At 40.4% G+C, this 18,716-nt stretch overlaps 1 protein-coding gene and 1 long non-coding RNA gene across 7 annotated transcripts in view; one reads left to right on the top strand and one right to left on the bottom strand.

Moving 5' to 3' along the window:
• adgrv1 (adhesion G protein-coupled receptor V1) overlaps nucleotides 1–18,716 on the bottom strand; it is a 105,709-nt gene that overhangs the window by 35,120 nt on the left and 51,873 nt on the right. For all 6 annotated transcript variants that reach the window (XM_077561743.1, XM_077561745.1, XM_077561749.1 and 3 more), the window contains 20 exons: nucleotides 17,655–17,853; nucleotides 17,361–17,580; nucleotides 17,046–17,285; nucleotides 16,453–16,602; nucleotides 16,158–16,378; nucleotides 15,804–16,083; nucleotides 15,550–15,693; nucleotides 14,397–14,568; nucleotides 14,188–14,329; nucleotides 13,455–14,017; nucleotides 13,114–13,377; nucleotides 12,307–12,424; nucleotides 12,048–12,219; nucleotides 11,696–11,938; nucleotides 10,317–10,724; nucleotides 9,541–9,713; nucleotides 8,513–8,759; nucleotides 8,269–8,408; nucleotides 7,295–7,455; nucleotides 6,019–6,119 (listed from right to left, as the gene is read on the bottom strand). In XM_077561743.1, the coding sequence (XP_077417869.1) occupies nucleotides 6,019–6,119; nucleotides 7,295–7,455; nucleotides 8,269–8,408; nucleotides 8,513–8,759; nucleotides 9,541–9,713; nucleotides 10,317–10,724; nucleotides 11,696–11,938; nucleotides 12,048–12,219; nucleotides 12,307–12,424; nucleotides 13,114–13,377; nucleotides 13,455–14,017; nucleotides 14,188–14,329; nucleotides 14,397–14,568; nucleotides 15,550–15,693; nucleotides 15,804–16,083; nucleotides 16,158–16,378; nucleotides 16,453–16,602; nucleotides 17,046–17,285; nucleotides 17,361–17,580; nucleotides 17,655–17,853 (4,358 nt within the window). The remainder of the gene's footprint in view (nucleotides 1–6,018; nucleotides 6,120–7,294; nucleotides 7,456–8,268; nucleotides 8,409–8,512; nucleotides 8,760–9,540; nucleotides 9,714–10,316; nucleotides 10,725–11,695; nucleotides 11,939–12,047; nucleotides 12,220–12,306; nucleotides 12,425–13,113; nucleotides 13,378–13,454; nucleotides 14,018–14,187; nucleotides 14,330–14,396; nucleotides 14,569–15,549; nucleotides 15,694–15,803; nucleotides 16,084–16,157; nucleotides 16,379–16,452; nucleotides 16,603–17,045; nucleotides 17,286–17,360; nucleotides 17,581–17,654; nucleotides 17,854–18,716) is intronic.
• LOC144049111 (uncharacterized) lies at nucleotides 7,380–12,408 on the top strand. The gene is made up of 3 exons (XR_013293481.1): nucleotides 7,380–7,511; nucleotides 7,627–7,736; nucleotides 11,756–12,408. It is a non-coding gene; the product is annotated as an uncharacterized LOC144049111 (long non-coding RNA).

Raw genomic sequence — 18,716 nt, 5'->3', positions numbered from 1 at the left:
GAATTTATTGTGTAATGCCTCCCAAAGGATTTGACCATAGTTTTGTACTTCATTTGGCTTTGATTCTGTTTAGAGCATGAATGAGTCCAAAAAAATATGTATTTCCAGTAATTATAGACAGGCAGATTTTGAAACAACTGCCTCTTGGTGTTTGCCAGTCTTAAGTAACGCAAGGGAGTATCAGAGACTTCTTTCATTCTAGGCTTGAACTTGATCCAGTTTGTGGAGCTGGCCTGCCCCCTACTGGTTGATGTAGATGCTGCAGAATCTCGAGGTCTGCTCTGATCTCTTTGTTGATGGTTTGTTTGGTTGGGAAATGAGGGTATTAACGCTTAGTGCCATCTGCGCATTCTATCTGTTTGTGCATGCATGGATGCCAGCACAAGCATGTGTCTTGTTCTTTTTATGTTTTGTGGTATTTTGATATTTAGAAACAATTGGCAGGATGTGCAGTTTGCCTAACGTATGTTGATACTGCGTTTTTTTCACAGCAGATTTATGATTAAATAACCTTGATTTTAGAAAACAAAAGTGCTTAAAATAGATGTGATTACAGTTGATTAAACCACCGGCTGTATCCTTCCTCTGTTGAAGACATCCTGATTCCCTAAGGAAGTTAGGCGACTCATTTCAGGAAATTAAGATAGCTGCAGCCATTATTGTCTCTAATCTTGTGTTCTCCCATGTTGTCAGGCAATCTTGTGAAACGGCCGCCGCGTGTATCCTTCTGAAGCTCCAACGAGCTCAACGGTTTCAGGGTAAACAAATGTCCTCCAAACCGACAAAGTTCATTTGACATGCACAGTGCAGCCGAGACGAGCGGTCAAACTCCAAAAATAGATTGTTACTAAAGAGTTTTGTAGGTCCCCACTTTTGTTTATCCTCTGTAGTGTCAGCAGTCCTGTTTGCTTTGACAAATCTGAATCAGGTAAAAGGTTCATCCCGTTGCATGAAATATTGCACGTATACAGAGAAGAAGGAGGGACACTACAATCAGAATTGTTGTAAATGCTAATACAAACGAGTCGACTTTGTGCAGCTGAGGTTGCACCACATTTTTTCCAAAATGAACAGTTGTCACAGGATTATGTTCTGCGTGATACAATAAGCCGTGCAAAAGGTGTCGATAACGCAAGCATCCGTGCATACTCAATGTGCTAAGCTATATAGCAGCTACCAGACAAGGTAAGTGGCTAACAGTAGAACCAGGCCGAAGGTGAAAGGTTGCCGTGGCCTCCTGTTACTGTTTATATTGTGCTTTTTCTGGAAATAGAGGAAAGTTCATGGAAGTGATTTTGAGGTCACCAGCTGTTTGGTCAACAGACATTGGGCAAAAAACTGTGAGTCCAAAAAGGGCAGAGTCACTTGCAGCACAGACAATGACATGGAAGCCATTTGCATTGCACTTTAGCATTAGAACAGACTCATTCCAGAGGCAGAATAGGGATCATGTCCATCAGTTGTTAAATTTAATTGTACTCAAAACTATTGTGATTGTTCGAACCTTACTTCTTTTTTTTTTCTATGGCAGATGCAATGAATATATCCATGGGCTAACTTCAAGTCTTCTGGTTCATGATTAGATCCTAGCGAACCAATCGCAACTGCAAATTGATTTGCATGATGTTCATGTTAAAAGTGTTACATATAAGCTTGGTAAGTTTACAACAGGCATACTATCTTGGCGTCCACTATAACGAAAAAAAAAAAACATGAGATAAACCCAAAATCTTTTTCCATGTTGTTTTTATGTGGGAGTCAAAATCAGTAAAAATAAATAAAATAAATGAATAAATAAAATTTACTCAGCAGGAAAAATGTGTGTCTGAATGGGTTAAGGTATCGTTACTAGTGACGGATGGCTGATACCAGTATCGGCCACTAGAGGGTGGCCGATACCATACAGGAACTAGAAATTATAAATGAGAGGAATAAAAAATTGCCATTAACTTCATAAAAAAAAAAAAAAGGAAAAATGCTATATTGGGATTTTTAGGTCTTTCTTTAAAATGATCTAGTCTTTTTTTTTTGGGGGGGGGGGCGGTTATGTACTTGAATTATCGGTTTACTTATTCAGTGCTGTTGAACTGTCACCCAAGTTAGCATTTAGCATTAGCGATTTTGTTTGAACTCCAAATTGCACCACTTTTGGATGTTCCACTTTGGTGGTTGGTCATGTAATGATTTGGGTTTTCCATGTAAGATCACATTCAAACAAAGTCATGTTTGTTTACAAGGGGTTCCGCAGGGATCCTTGATAAGGCCTCTGTGGTAAGGATAATAAAACATAAAGTGGGGCACTGGACTGTCTGTAATTAGATTAGGGAAGATCATCATTGGTCAAACTGATGAGTCACACAGGATGTGCCCTGTCGCTTCCACGGGGATAAATGGTGTGAGAGTACCAGAGAGAGACCGTATTTTGGTGCCTGATAATATTCATAGCTAATCCAAGGAGAAAGATAAAAGGAGGGTTAGGGTTAGGACATCAGCCATGATTTACAGTCAAAAAATGACAAGAACATGATTGTGATCTGCATCAGGTCAGTTGAATGTCTCGTGATTGAGACAACAGCAACACGAAAGGCAAGAATTATACTCCTCCTCAATCGAAAACAAGTCCCGACTGGGGTTTTCTCTCAAACACACTCACCCAGTTGTTTCCATCCCTTAGAGCTAATTACACAAATTGCATTAGTCTCTTTCTCTCTCTTCCTCACACACGTCAAAGAAAACACTTTTTTCCCCAAACGCTTGAGGGAAAAAGAGCAAAAATAGGACAGGACATCAGTCTCTGACGTCAAAGACACAAATCTCATTGTTTTTTGATTTGATGATTGATTGGTCATGTTGGGAACGGGTAAACTTCCTCAGGAAAATGTCCTGTTTACATTGTGTTGATCTTTCTACACTACACGACACCCCCCACACACACACTCCCGGAGAGTCGGCTGACTAAACATGTAAATCTAGACTCAACCCGCTTATACACAGACACTTTTGGAAATCCCAGCAGTCGCCACAAGCGCTTGTTCACTCTGTTGAAATACGGGAAGGGAGGCGGACGGGAGAGGGTTGCGTGTGGAGGAGAGGTTGTCACGTATGTGTTTACGGGCTGAGAAGCAAAGCTCTGAATGCTGGAACTGGGCCCAGAGCTAACAGGAAATCCTCTCACCAGAACAAGAGTTACCTAAACACTCACTCACTCACTCACTCAGATAAAGGACAACAGTGGGCACTTTACTGTGTCAGAATGGCTGCATGAGATGTGTCGGGGTGGGGGCCGTGTTATCACAACACATTGGACGTTAAATTGTGTTTTCATTGGCTTTAGCTTTTATTCAACAAGAACTTGTAACCTTGTTCGGTAAATGCGGGGAAATATTTACTGAAAGTGAACATCCAAAAGCTCACTAAAAATCACGGCCAAAGGGTAACAAAGCAAAGCCAGTGTGAATGTTTTGAGTTTGAAGTTTGGACAAGCACCGCGCACAATTGTGACTAGAATGCTAATGCTAACACAACGTGTGTGTCCTGGTTGGCCAACCTAATCCCACATGCCACTTAAGTAAACAGTAAGTGCTGCATATGCCAATGACAGACATGAAATTCTCATTTTTGCAAATCAGATATACAGTGTACAAGCATATAATAAATAGTGAATTAATCACTACATCCATAAAAAATGGGCGTGTTATTTTGTCTAATCAATTCAGTTGTGCCTTGAAATACAAATTATCTATCTATCTATCTATCTATCTATCTATCTATCCATCTATCCATCTATCCATCTATTCATCCATCCAGCCATCCATCCATCCAAACAACCACCTTCTGTTTTTTAATTTTACCTTCTGAAGAAACAAACAAGAACTAGAAGAGGCTGCAGTAAAGGGCTGGAAAAACATTTCAAATGAAGAATGCAACAGTCTGGTGAAGTCAATGGGTTGCAAACTTGATACTGTTTTTGCAAGTAAGGGTTGCACCACCAAATGTTAAAAGTTATTCACTTTAAATTAATTGAATAATATTTGCTCCAATACTTTTGCTCACTTGAAACTTCTGTCCTGAGCTGTTTAACACATCCAGATGTAAATACAATTGAATAAAAGCTGGAATTCTGAACTTTTGTCTCATATTAGTTTTTTTCTCTGAAAGATAAATGTCTTCAGTATGCAACAAAAACAAAGGAATTGACTTTGTCGTTCTAATACTTTTGGAAGGGACTATTATGTACTCTGTACAAACTCATGTGCAATTGTAAATTACTGTTGAGAAGCTATTTGTGGTTGTATTATGTCTGCATTTCTCTCCCAATTATTGTAAGCTGAAAGTAAAAGCTCTCTAACGCGCGCACACACACACACACACACACACACGGAACGACACCTCACACATGCTTTGGGTAAATTTCCATTCCTCTCAGACAATTTTCAGTTGTCTTGCTGAGCACAGAGACAAAGTGCTGGACCAAGTTGGCGAAGCCTTCACTTCATCGCACTAATATCTCTGATGTGAAGGCTGGCATGGGACAAATCATTTTTATTATTTGTCCGTGTCAAGATCTGTTTTGACCTGTTTGGCTGTTGTGACAATGCAAGCTATGAATGTAAAGAATGTTGTGCATCACACATTGACAATGCATACATACTGCAGCAGTAAACACCGACATAACCTCAACTCCAACTTTTCATTTTCATTCACCCGCTCTATCCTCTCTCAAAGTCTCATCGTTTTGGTCTTCCTTTGACAACTGTACTCAGAGACATAAATCAAAGCAGGAACTTTCATTTTCCAGCGGCATCAGCCCCGCCGCTGCAGATGAATAGCCCACTCCATTAGTAGTGATTGGCTCTAGTCCCGACGGTGCAAATCGATGGTGAGACACAACAGGACATCCCTCATAGTTGAAAATTACATTTATTGGGTCAGAGATGCGAGATTGGTGGACTTTTTAACATCATAATAGGATGTTATTAAATATGTATATTTTAGGTAGTCCAACAATGGGGCCAAATTATGGTTGAAGAGAATGAGTGACGATACTGACATCAAAGGATCTTAATTTGGCATGTCCTTGCACTGTGTAACAATCTGCAGGACGGCACCGTGCCACAAGGGGGAGCCTCCTTGTTTTTGTTATGCCTATGCAGCACTTTTTTATTTGGCTATCAGTGTATTTTATGCCGTAATCGTGACGCGTGGTAGCGCCAAAAAAACTACTTTTTCTTATTAATAATTTGCTCCGCTTTTTTGCTATTGAGCAGCGCCGTCCATGACTGATCAGCTACCACGAGTTACACCTGAACCCATGATTCCCAGCAGCAGACAAACACTCTTAAACGTAAATCAGTTAGAACTTAGGATCCACAGTCTGCAATCCAATTGGCACGAGACCAGAACACAAAAGGAAAAAAAATCTGAACAATAGCACAAAGTCTTCACTTCCAAGAAGGAGGCCTCAACATACATTAACATAGAAACACAACAGGATGGAATTTTCCATTCCAAACCCATTTAGGTCCAGGGGCTCTTTCCGGGCCATAAACGGGTTGAGCCCAAGGTGCGTAGCCCCCAACGACTCAAGACTGATGTTTGTCAACCAAAGAGAAGGGGCTACCTGTGGAAATTTACCAGTCCCGCACTTGTCACACGCACATACACACATACGCACAGCATGGAGACAAAACAGAGACCGCATATCTTGCTCACTGCTCATGTGACAGATTGCGTTTTTAATGGGCAAGGGTGCGGGGGGCATGGTTTGGTTGTCAGGACACTGGAGCCCGCAAACGACGCAAACCGGTGACATCTGATTATCTTTCCTTTTGTACATCCATGAATATTTACAAAGATGTGTGGTGGCTAAGCAGATGCGCTGTGTGTATGTACTGTCTGTATACAAGGAGAATATTAATGCTGCTTAAAATGCCCTTCAAATGACACAGGAAATGGTGCCAGAAAGATTTAGGATTTTTTAGGTGTGTAGTGCCATGCTGCATAGGAAATTTGCATTACCTGTGTTCCGAGACAGCTCACCATCATGTGAACTAGCAACTTGGCAGCAAACATCGGGAAATGGGAGCAAAGGACGTGCGCAATAATGGCCAATGCAAAGGCTGGAAAGAAAAATAGAACACACACTTGTTAAGAAATTAAAATATGTGACAGGTAGACTAACCAAGAGCATATTTAGAGTCAAACTAGAAAGAAAGTTTGAAGAGAGGGTTTTCAGTGATGACAATAATGTAAATACATAATTTGGCTGTGATGTCCTAGGTGAGCTTAGCGCGCTAACTAGCTAGTAGTACAAGTTACAGACACCACACGGATGGATTTACTTTACCCAAAGTGAAAAAACGCCCCAGGGGTCATGTTCTTAGCCTGTGTACAGTGAGGGATCCTGGAGGTTAAAGTAAGTCATTTTAAACTAAAAAGGAAAACCTTTCTATAGGTTTTTCAAGGCGGCGTTAGCGCGGCGCCCGCATACAGTCTTGGTACAATCCGATATGTTTAAAAATAAAAAAGTGAATATAAGAGTTAGTAAAGCGCTCTGCACAACATATAGTGGAGACAGAGTAAAGCACACTTCATTTACCATTTAGATCAAATTGGATTTTTAATTTTTTGGGCTATGACGTGTTTTTCGACAAAAGTACAATTGATAACCCATTTGAATGGATTCAGGATTCAGTGGTTAAATGGTAGACAAATATTTGGGGTACGAGTCCAGACTATAGTATAGATTTATTGGGAAGGCTTAACTGGTTAAAAAAAAAAAAAAGTTAAATGTGTATCCCTTTCATATTTGTTTGTATTTGTATTTAAGTTTGCAGACTGTGTCCTGTTTTATGGTGACAATGAACCATTCTGATTCTGCACTCACATTTTGGATCAAAAATGGACCAATCCACTTTATGGGTCAATTTGGCCCAACTTGCTGGGTTGTTTTATACAAAATGACCCAAATTGGCCCAAGTAAAGGATCTGACCAATATTCATGAGTTGTTTTACACTAAAAGACCAATTTCTTGACTCAAAGTTGGGTCAATTTGACCCAAGTAGAGGATCGGTCCATTTTTAATCCATAGTTGGGTTACTTTTGACCCAACTGTTTTTAGAGTGTGTGTGCGTGTGTGTGTGTGTGTATGGATAGTTCCATTGTTCCCCAATTGACTCAAATGGTGAAAATAAATTTCTGTATCTGTCTGGAATTCTGGGAATTTATCTACCATGGCCATCTAATGAGATACAAATAAATATGATGAGTCATTGCTGCTGTGAATTGCTATACCTGAGATGCAGATGAACCCGGAGGCATAGAAGGCCTGGTTATATGATGCAAGGGGGGCAAACTCCGCATAGGCCGCGTAGATCGACAAGTGTGAGCAGGCGCACTCCACGTAGCTCCCGCTCTCTTTCACAACTCTGCAATACTGACCATCCGATGACCAGCTAGACCATACAGAAGACAGACATGAAACCAACAAAATGACAAAACTAGGTCGCAGGTATTTGAGCATTGCAATTCAGTTGATTTAAGATAGCGGGTATAAATAAGGTCAGTTGTTTCTGTGAGGGTTTTGTGTCTGTTCCCTGGCCATGACTCTCGATCCAATCTCTCAGCAGTGTGATGATTGCAATAACATTGCACAGGGAGCTGTTCCAGTAAAGCCGAACCTGCCAAACCTCTAAGCCCCAGTGTAGACTTCCAGAATGTCCTCATTAAATTGAAGGTGAGTGCGAGTTGCAGAGAAACGCAGAGCGTCCTCAGGCACTGTACAACTTGCAGTGAGCACACTTAACATGTTGACCTTGGCCAAATATGTGAGGATGACAGATAAAGGGAAGTACACGACACCAGCTTGACAGAGTATTTGGACGAAAAGATGAGCCTGTTATTAAATTGCCTTGTTGACCTTTGGGGAAAATTAATGGTCACTTTATCGATTACTTCTTGTAAAAAAAAAAAAAGTCCAGCCTTCTGCTGGTTGCAGTCAAGTAGTGCACTCCAATTTACCTTACGATTTTTCTATGCTATGGGCTGAACAGATTTGTGGACTAGTCGATGAGTCGACTTTACTACTTTATTGCCATTTATAATTTGCATCACAAATATACATATCCTAAAATCAAAATAAAATCTGTGGTATTTGACCAATAGGAAAAAATGTTTTAGTGAGCATAACACTAAAAATAAAAGAGGGGCCCGTTTTGGTATGTACTTTTAATCCCAAGGGATCAACTATCCAGTTTGTGGTGGGCTACCTTGCAGTGGTCTGGTTCCAGAGAAGGCACATAGAACGTCCTTGTTTAAGTGGCTGACCAGAAGTATGGATACGATATGTCACCTCTATACCATCGCTAAGCGGTCTTGACTCTCTGTCCTGTAGGCTGGCAGAGAAAACCTACACATGAACAGAGGAGATTATTGCCATTTGTTCAACTATATTTAAATGGGCAAATACTGCCACCTGCTGTTTAAAACCCAACAGACATTTTCAATCCCTACCTTTCCATTGAGAGCATTGGTTGTATCATTGGTGATGAACCAGAGGTCATTTCTAAACTCTGTCAGCTGAATACGACGGAGGTTGCTGCAGTCAGGGGTGGAGACAGCCGGCACTGCCAGCAAAGTGTCAGGAAGCTGGAAGAAATCTGCGTTATGCCCCCGGAATTTGTAGCCATTGATTTGCGTGGGATACCACTGGAGGGCAGAGATTGACATGTGTGCACATGTGTCCAACATGATGCCCCCTCTGGAGAAAACACACAAAGAGACGCATTGTTTGAAGAAAATAACATATTTTAAGGCAGGGAATAAATAAATAAATAATTAACATAGCAGTTACACACTAAATCCATCCAATCAGAGTAGATAAGGATTTGTGCAGTGGGTATAAAAAGTCTACACACCCTTATTTTATTGCCATTTTTTTGGTATATATGTAAAAAAGAACCAAGATAAATAATTTAAAAACTTTTTCCACCAATATTGTGACCTAAGCTGAACAACTCAATTAAAAAAAAAAATCCGCCAGGTTAAGTAAAAATAAAGTTTATTAATGTGGTTGCACAAGTGTGCACACCCTCTGAACACTGGAATGTGATTGTTTCACATTCAAACACATGTTAAATGGGAGTCAGTACACAATTGGCACCATCAAAAGTGCATCTGATTATCAGCAGAACATTTTCAGCTGTTCGAGGAGGTCTTTCCTGCCTTTTATTTTTGCTCTCTAACAGAAGCTGGAAGGTTTTGAGAGCTAACACTGACTGCTATTTCAACTTGCTAATACTATAAGTCTCTCTCTCATTTTTACTTCACTGTAGATTTGACTACAGTAGATCAGCCCTTGTACAATCACAATTCCACATTTAAAATCAAAACAAGAGCTATCTGTACTGAATTGTGGTGGTAGTTTTGGGGTTCTTGCATCCAAACAGGCAAACAATACAGGTCATGTCAATTATTAGTGAATTATTAGTTAGATTATGATCTTATATATATATATATATATAGTCTAAAAGTATACTCACATATCACAATGATTACGTGTGATGATGGAGAATGCGAAGCGTTCCGCAACTTCAGCTAGGTGGCTGAAGCCCCGTGTGTCGGCCCGATTTGGGTTGGCCAACGCACACAAAAGGTCATAGGTCAAATTGCGGCTGCTTTCGTGCATAGATGCTCTGTTGGACACTGCAAGCACCTAATTCAGGAAAACAGAGATGCATCACAGGCAGTTTGTAGAACTGTAAAATTATTTTTTTTTTGGGGGGGGGGGGCAATTAGCCTTATAAAGCCAAATGTATCATATTCAATACAATACATTTTGAGCCTTTTATTTCATGAGTATAATATTTTCCCATTAAAACCCTGACGTATATGTTCTGACACATGCATTGCACGCATAATCCATTAGAGGGCAGTATCACCCATCTGATGGCTTTTCCAGCGACATTGCATGATCGCCCCAATTGAAAAATGAAAGACACCTATACTTATTAATAGTTGGCAGTTCTTTCAGCTAAATACTATTAAGTTTGATATGTCTGTTTATTATAATATTTTTGAGAGTTATAAATGTACAAATTTAAAGCACTGTGACCGGATGTATCAAATATGACACAAATCAAAGTCCATATGTGGAAGTTGTTTGTTTGTTCAAAAGGACCAATAAATACTCTATTTACAAATAATCAGAATTTTCTCTCATATATTCCATGGTTCAGGCTTTATAGGGTTAGGTGAAATTTGATCATTTCCTGTGGTAAAACCGATGAGCACACTGGGTAGGTATCACTGGTCTCACCTTCCCCAGAACTTCTAACACAGCCGTCATATGCTCTCTGGACAGCACGGAGGCGGTCCTATTAATGAGCCCTCGTAACACCTGGTTCAGTGTTGCCATGTCGGGCGGTTGATGCAACTTCCCAACGAAGGCCCATATAGCCGCACTAGCAACATTAGACACAAGTGTCACATTTGCCAGGCCAAAGTCAGTGTGCACTCTGGCGCCCCCTGTAGCATTGAACAGCTCCACTTGGAAGCGCTTAGGCCGAGGGAATGGCGACGGCAGGTCAGGGGTTAGATAAATGTCTACGGATGTGTTGCGGTGACCCGGGTCAAAGGTCAGCTGGCCATCCTGCTGAGGGAAATCCATGCCTTCTTTAGCGGGATGGATTATATATGGTCCGAGCACCTCCTCCCTGGTAAGCTCCTAAAGGGGGAAGAGATTTGAGAGTTGGATTTGAAACAGATTTCCATAATCTATCCATTTTCTATGGTGTTTACCACCCGAGGAAATGGCCGCATTTGTGTGGCTGTATTTGTAGGATAGAATGTTATACCAAATATTAATTCTGAGATTTTCTAACAAATACAGTATGTTGGAGCATGCTCGTTTATGTTGAGCACTGTATGTATTATGTATGATTTCTATTCTATTGTTGCTTTCTTTGTTCTTGCACCATTGTGTTTGGTAGAGCTATTATATTAGGGTTAAGCCTTTTTAGTTTGCAGAATAACATTTGACTGTAATCGGAATACGTAATAGTAATGCTTTACTTTCTCTCAGCATCAACACAAAGTCAGATAAAAGAGTAAAGAAAACAAAACACACACAGCCTAGTCTTAAAAGCCAAATTCTCGTTTGATCAAATATCAATGACTGAACATGCACAGCAGTTTGGTTGAAAACATTAAGTAGACCAAATGAGGTTGACTGAGCAATGCTTTTGTCCTACACCAAAGCTTTTATAAGCCACTGATAAAAGTTGAGAAGATGAAAGCAGGACAGCACCATCATGTGTTTCTCTGTGAGGTTCTGATTTTTGTGTAGTGCACTTTCTTCCTTTAATCTTCAATATGACAAGGTGAGAGTGCTAGACGACTAATAAGGCTCTGGTTTGGTTGAGTGCATTTAAGGTAAAAGGAGGAAAGAGGAGGGAGTTCTGCATGGGCTTTAATCAATAAAAAATAAATTATGCAGATGGCTAAAAGAAAGATTGAAGTGTCATTTAGATTGAGGGTGTGGGCACACATGAGGTAAATGAGACAAAAGTGATATGTATATTTTCCTCATGTATGTCTGTGTCGCATTGTATTTAGCTGCTTAAATAAAAATATATATATAAAATAAAATAAAAATAATATATATACTGTATATATATATATATATAGTTATCATACCAGAGTACGATACCATACAGACATCGTTGAAGCTGTGCTTGCGCTTCTGTACACCTGCAGACTGAGCTTTGTGGTCGCTGGGATGGCGGTGGGAAATCTGTGGCTGACCCCAAAGTACACGACACCTCGTGGATCGTCACTCTCTGCCAAAGTGATGTTGGCGAATCGGCTGGTCTCGTTAATGGTGGCGCCTGAGCCCACCTGAAAAACTTCCACCAAGAACCAAGTGTTGTACTCTGGTTCCTATGGAAACATGGATGGATGTCAGTTTATTTTATACACTACAGAATCAATCAATACTTGACTAAAACCAATGAACGACAATCTCTGAAAGATCAATATTGGGCCTCACGTTGTCATCTTGGACCTCCAAAGTAAAAGCGCAGATGATCTCTCCTTTCCTGCATAGTACAAATCCTGAAGTGTGCACTAGTTGTTTGGTCAGGTTGACTTCATTGCTGACAAGAATTGGTGCTGCTTTGTTCAAAGTAGCTCTCCAGAAAACCTGTAAATCCTCAAAGGCTCTAAGGGTGGAAAGAAAATGACTGTACATGACTAACCAGTGCCTAATTGTGCACCTCATTTAGCCCAAGATAATATATTACTTGTACCTGTTTTCCTGCCTCTGCACATGCAACTGAACCGTTTTGTTCTCTGAATCTTCATCCAGAACCCGGCCCATCACGGAATTGGGACTGAAGCCCACTATGCCATTATGGAAGTCACTACCTGTTTTAAATGAAGAGAATGACAGTGTACAAACATGTAAAAAACAAAAATATTAATCAAACAAAATATTCTATCCATTTTTTTTACCGCTTATTCTCAGTAATAATTCGTTAAATATTTTTTTCCTTCCATTTCAACAATAATTGAGTGCGATTGATGCACACTGTTGTCTTATTTATGAATAAAATAAAATTACATCCACCATACACCAATAACGTTACATCTGCGCCACAACTTAGACCTGCTTTTTTTCCTGGTCTAGCCTACTTTTTGTCACAAACTTGTCCCAGAACTGTGAGATGGATGTGCTTGCCGCCAATGTAAATACAAACAATATTTTTCCATATGCAAGTAAATCCACAAATCTGATCATTGTAGCCACTGATTGAGAGATAATGTCATGCATTATAAAATAGCAGCCGGGGATTAGATCAGTTGTGGCTCAAAACAAAACAGCAAATAAAGCCTAATTATTCAAAGTGGGACAGAACAATACATTACACATTTAGAAAAACACATGACGCTCAGGGATAATTTGATTCCACTGGCACATGTGGCTAATTTAGTTCAATAACGAATGAAACACAGAATAGAGCACGATGTACAAATGAGAAAACCCCGCGAGAACCAGCTGCATTTCTTTATATTATTCCATATACAAATGAATTGAGCCAATTTGATTATTTTACCAAGGATGGTGATCTTGGAAAAGGCCCCAAAGCCCTGTTGTTGACCACCAGTGATTTGCGCTCCACCTTCAGGGTCACTGAGATAGATAAAGAACACCTCCTGTCCTTCTGGTTCCGAGTCATCCAGGATGAAAAGAATCACCTCCGTCTCATTCTGACCAGCCGGCAAGTGCACGATGCTGGACTCCAAGTGGAAGTCCTGGTTCTCCTTCGCTAGAGGCAAAATAGGCTCGAGCGTGAAAGGGAAAGGTGTTGTGCTTCCGTCTGGAGGAAATCAAAGTCATGGAAATTAAATTCAATCATTATAATTAGAAAAATTACCATTGAGTCAATCAAAGTACCTCCATAAGCTTGGACCTTAACTCGTACGTCTCCAGCCACACCGTCTGACCTGCGCACTCTGAGGAGAACCCTTTGCGGGCTCTCTTCATCCTTGTCCTCGGGTACTTGGACCAGTCCAGGACCTATACTTAGTACTCCACTGGTCACATCACTTGCCAGGATGGTGATAGTTGCCAGCCTGTGCGGTGGATTAATTCGAGGGACGACATCTGCCCAACGCAAGTTTGGAGTAACGACTTCAACATCAGTAAGGTTGACGTGAAAATATTCATCTGGTTCTGAGAGTGAGTCATCCAGAATTGACAGCTGGAGGGAAGTGTTGGTTTGGCGAGGAGAGTCAAAAGCCAAACGGCCATCTGGCATGGAAATGAAATCAACTTCTGCAGCTGCAGTGCCTGATATTGTTGTGTAGGACAGGCGAGTTCTGTTGCTACGAGAGCCATAGAGCCTCTGGACATAAAGCGTTATAGTCTGAATGTCCTCTTCAATGACCAGCTGGCGGGATTCTGGGGAAAACTGGTAGATTCCTAGCGGCTCTACTTCTGCCAATGTGAATCCTGACCTGTGCAGAGGCAGGAATGTGTTTGATATGGTCCACTTTTGCAGTCATTAGAAAAACACTTTGATGCGCAATTTTACTTTAAAAAGTCTTAGTAGTAGAAGTTTCAGGCGTTGGTATACACGTTGAATGACTAAACACTGACAAGTCCCATTCAGCTTCAAAAGTCTTGCCTGAGTTTGACGTTGCTGCCTGCAGCAATGCTGGAGGTGGCGCCAGTGAGGTATAACGTGTGTGCAGTTGGCTCAGATGCATCAGCCACGGCTGTCAGGGATATCATCTTTGTCCTCTCTCCATGGGAGAAGGCCAGTGAACCTGAATATGAGGAAAGAGTACATTCTGAATATTCTTGTATCTAAATACTCTGATTTGGATTTGTTACCTGAATTTGGCACGATTGTTCCAATTCTAAAACCAGGTGGAGACTGTCCTGAAGGATAGCCTGATCTCCACTGGACGCTGATATCACTAAACAACCCGGTTCGTGTAACCTCCGCCTCACATTTCCCTGTATCAACGTTTGAAACAAATAAAGCCAAGGAGGCGAAACCCACCTGCAAAGCATACAGGAAACAAACAAATAATTGGCTTCTTTTTTATTTATTTTTTTAAAGGGGACAGTTCTGCTAAATTAGGGATGAGCAATTTTAATGCTGGAGGGGGCCACAATTTTTCATGTGTGCTACTGGGGGGGCCACATACGACCATGCACTTCCTAACTAGATCTATGATAAAAATGCGATTTTAGATATGAACAAAAATATGTGCATACGTGAAAAATATATGCTCTTTATATAGATTAATGCATTTGCTCCCAATTTTAAATGTTATAAGTGTCCTAAATACGTATTTATACTTCTTTTTTTTTTTTTTAATGCTAGAGCATACAGAAGGTTTTGATGCAGCCTCTGAACTGCATTGAACGGGTGAAGCAATGGTAGTAATTACAGAAACGGCCAGAAGGTGGCAGCAGAGTATAAGAGATCAGCATTTTGCAAAAAGCTCATTTATCCACAGTTTTCAACAGATTTGTGAATAATGATGAAACTTCGCTATATTCTAATGCTAATTGCTGCAAAATGGAAACAGATAGAAATATACTTCCCCTGATGATTGAAGAGATCCTAATCTTTCTTTTGGTAGGTTCCATGTTTTTATAGCAACAGAGTATTCTATGGACCTTGCAAAATCAGTCAAAATTCAGTAAAAAGCGAAGGGGAAAATGAGTGAAAATGGCTGGGAGTGAATGAGTTTATACTGTAGATTAGACAAACTACCACTCGCGTTCTTGTCAGCTAGTTTTTCAAAGTGTGTTTATCAGTTGTTGTTTTTTTGTGTGTGTGTGTTTTTTTATGTTTGGGGTTTGTAAAAAAACAAAACAATAAAATAAAATATATATTTTTTAAATCCACTTTTTTCTAATTAATCAAGGGGCCACAGAGTGTGGTCATGGGGAGCATGCGGCTACCAGTTGCCCATCCCTGCATTATATATATACTGTAGGTGGACTCACTTATCATAAAGTCAATACTAACCTCTGAGCTAGCAGCTTCCTCTGGCACAGTCACCATAGCAACAGAGGACTCGTGATTGAGGAGGGGTGGTGTGCCAAGTAAAGGGCTGAGCATGCTTACATTAGTTAGCTCTACTCTGAAAGTCCCACCGAAAGACAAGAAAACCTGCCAAACAAAACATAGTTAGTTTTACAATGTACAAGGAATGAGCTCCAACTGTATTTTTAATCTTGTTTATATGTCGTAGTCATATAAAAAATACTGCCATTTCTTACCTGGCTGCTGATGTGCAACGTGACAGTACTGAACATCTGGCCCTCAGTAAACAACAGCTGTCCTTCGGCTTGTCCTCCCACGAACATGCCCATGTCCATCATCTCATCTGTCCCACCAGTGATCCTGTAGCCCACACTGACATTGCCAAACATTCCTGCGAGCCGAGTCGCGTTTATAACCAGAACCCTACGGACCTCTGCCCCTGCCCCTTCGACAGACAAAGACCGCTGCTCAGGCTTCAAGGAGAAGACACCGTGGGGGTCATCATTAGCATGCACCCTAAAGGATGACAGAGAAAGACAGAAATTTGTAAATTCCAACCCTGAAAATCACCTGATAATCACACAACCAACCTAATGTGGGTGTGTAAAAGGACTGGGTTGGCATCCAGGGTAGCACCACCCTCCACTGCTGTCAGCTGAACAGTGTAGAGCTCCTCCAGTTCTGGCACAATGTCAGGCCTCAGGCTAACAACTATTTCTGCCTCCCGCTGGCCTTCCAAGATTAGCACAGAGCCAGAAAATCTCAAAAAGTCCCCAACTATGTCAAAGTCAGACAGTATCTGCCAGTGAACCTGAAACACAAAAAGGATACACATTCATGTGTTCATCGTAGTTGAACCGTGCCAAGCGTTGAAAAGGATTTTACCTGAATGTTACCCATGACACCCTCTCGGCGTGTAACGTGCAAGGAGATGTTGAACGGACCCTCTGCTTCTGTGGGTTCGTTGTAGACACGTTCCAGAAGTGCATCGTCTGTAAATTGAACTATACCATTCGGGTCTCCAAACTTTTCAATCTGGAAGTTAAAACCATATTAACTCATTCACTGCCATCGACGGCTATAGACGTCAAAAATTAATTTGAACTATTTCTATTAGTTTAACATTTTTTCCCACTTTTGTTAACAAGAGTATGAAAACCTCATGCGATTAATTACAATTAAAAAAAAAGAATCGCCTGACGCCCCTAATTTTTTATAATCTTTTCTTTTTTTTCTTAAAAAAAAAAGATTGTTTAAAAAAATGTCTAGGTTTTCATACTCTTGTTAACAAAAGTGGGAAAAAAAGTAAAACTAATAGAAATAGTTCAAATTAATTTTTGACGTTTATAGGCGTCAATGGCAGTAAATGAGTTAATAGGAATCAAAGTGCTTCAGGGTTGTGTCTAGAGAATTGTGAATCTGTTAATGATGTGTTAATCTGTTATATTCATAAAAATAATAATAAAACATTGATTTGCCTTGAGTGTTACGGATCCAGCCTGAGGGTCAATGTCCACGTCCCCAGACAGAAGTCTAAGCTCGATTACAAATGTTTCCTCCACCTCCACTTCACCATGAGGGAGGATCCGAAGTGCAATCGTGTGTGTGCCTTCCTCCCCATCACTGAAAATAAACAACCCGTTCAACGGTTCTCGAATGTCCGTATTGGATGGAAGGAGAGGCTCTCTGTTGTTTGGACCAAGGATAATCCAAGCGACCTTGATAGTGACGATAAAAGCATATTTAGGATTCAGGACTAGCACATGAGAGATGATGAGATGTCTTTGTGGTACCGTTGCATTGCCCACAAGACCTCCTGTCCTCTCTAAGACCAGCATGAGTTTTCGAGTGTCATTTGGGTTCTTGATGGTGATTAGACTTTCGTTGAGGAACCGCACCACACCGCCTGAAGAGTCACTCTTGCTGATGGTCACTCTGGCGACTGTGTGAGAGCCGAGTACTGCCCCCCCTGTGGTTCCGAGCAACCAGATCTCGAACATCTCTGCATATTCGCTATCGTAGATCATTTTAAGCATTGATTATCATGAACATGTGACCTTAACTCAATTCCATATGAGGATTCTCACCTTTCCATGTCATCTAAAATTGTAACATTAACAACACCGGTTTGCTGGCCCTCGACGAATATCACCGAACCGTTGTTTGCGATGAAGTCAAGACCAGGAGTTGCACTCAGGCCTTTGGAAACGTACTCCACTAACACCGTTCCAAAATATCCTGCTGTCCTCAACACTGGGATCAATAACGTGCCTGCATCCTCCTCAACTGAAAAAGAAGAGCAAGAAGTTTGAGAGAAGACTTTTCTGATAATATTTTGAAAAGATTCAGCAATTATGGATGTAATGATGCATTAAGAATCGATTTAATATCGATGCAAACTGCTTGAAATGTGTACTTATTTGTTTGGTGGGTCTTTGTAGACGCCAGTAAAAACTTGGTTAGATCTTTGTAAGTAATCAATTTAATGTTTTAAGTTTTGCAAGTGGCTCCTCGTTTACTTAATGAGGCAATTTATCGTCTGTGTGGCCGCTGCGTCGATGCAGTGTCTTATTAGTCCAGTAGAGGGCGGCATTGTTACACTTGTTGAACATACATCTGTTTAGTCTTTGTCATTTGATTTTGATTTGATTCGTCTCAAACAAGCACATCAATAAAAACATGACAAAGCAAAGAAAAAAAGCACAATATGATAAGATGCAAGTTTGAGAAGACATACAGAATTAGTATTTCAATACATTTTAGAAGATCAAAAGAATTTGAAAGACAAACCTTCTTGTGAAGGAAAATAGTAAAAGAATCAACACAAATCCTCAACAGAACTTCTGTCTCGCTGCACAAAGCTGAGAACGTGTTGCGGTGCGAGGGCAGAATGTTATCCTTAACCACAAAAATGTAGTTAAACAGTCAAAATTATTAGTTCTTTCTTCAAGTTTTATTTTTATTTTTCAATAAAGTTACAAAAAGTTAATGTTTGTAACAAGGACAAAATGTAGATGTTAAAATAAAAACATATTTCGGTTATCAAATTAATCATTTTGTCCCAAAAAAAAGAGCAAAAAAAAAAAAAGCTAATCGAACTGAAGATCGGGAACTGAAAATCGAATCGAATTGAATCGGGCTTGAGTGAA

The sequence above is a fragment of the Vanacampus margaritifer genome, chromosome 3 (assembly GCF_051991255.1).
Source record: "Vanacampus margaritifer isolate UIUO_Vmar chromosome 3, RoL_Vmar_1.0, whole genome shotgun sequence".
In the NCBI taxonomy this organism is placed as follows: domain Eukaryota; kingdom Metazoa; phylum Chordata; class Actinopteri; order Syngnathiformes; family Syngnathidae; genus Vanacampus; species Vanacampus margaritifer.
The sequence above is the reverse complement of the archived record's forward strand: the minus strand, read 5'-3'. Positions and strand labels throughout refer to the sequence as shown.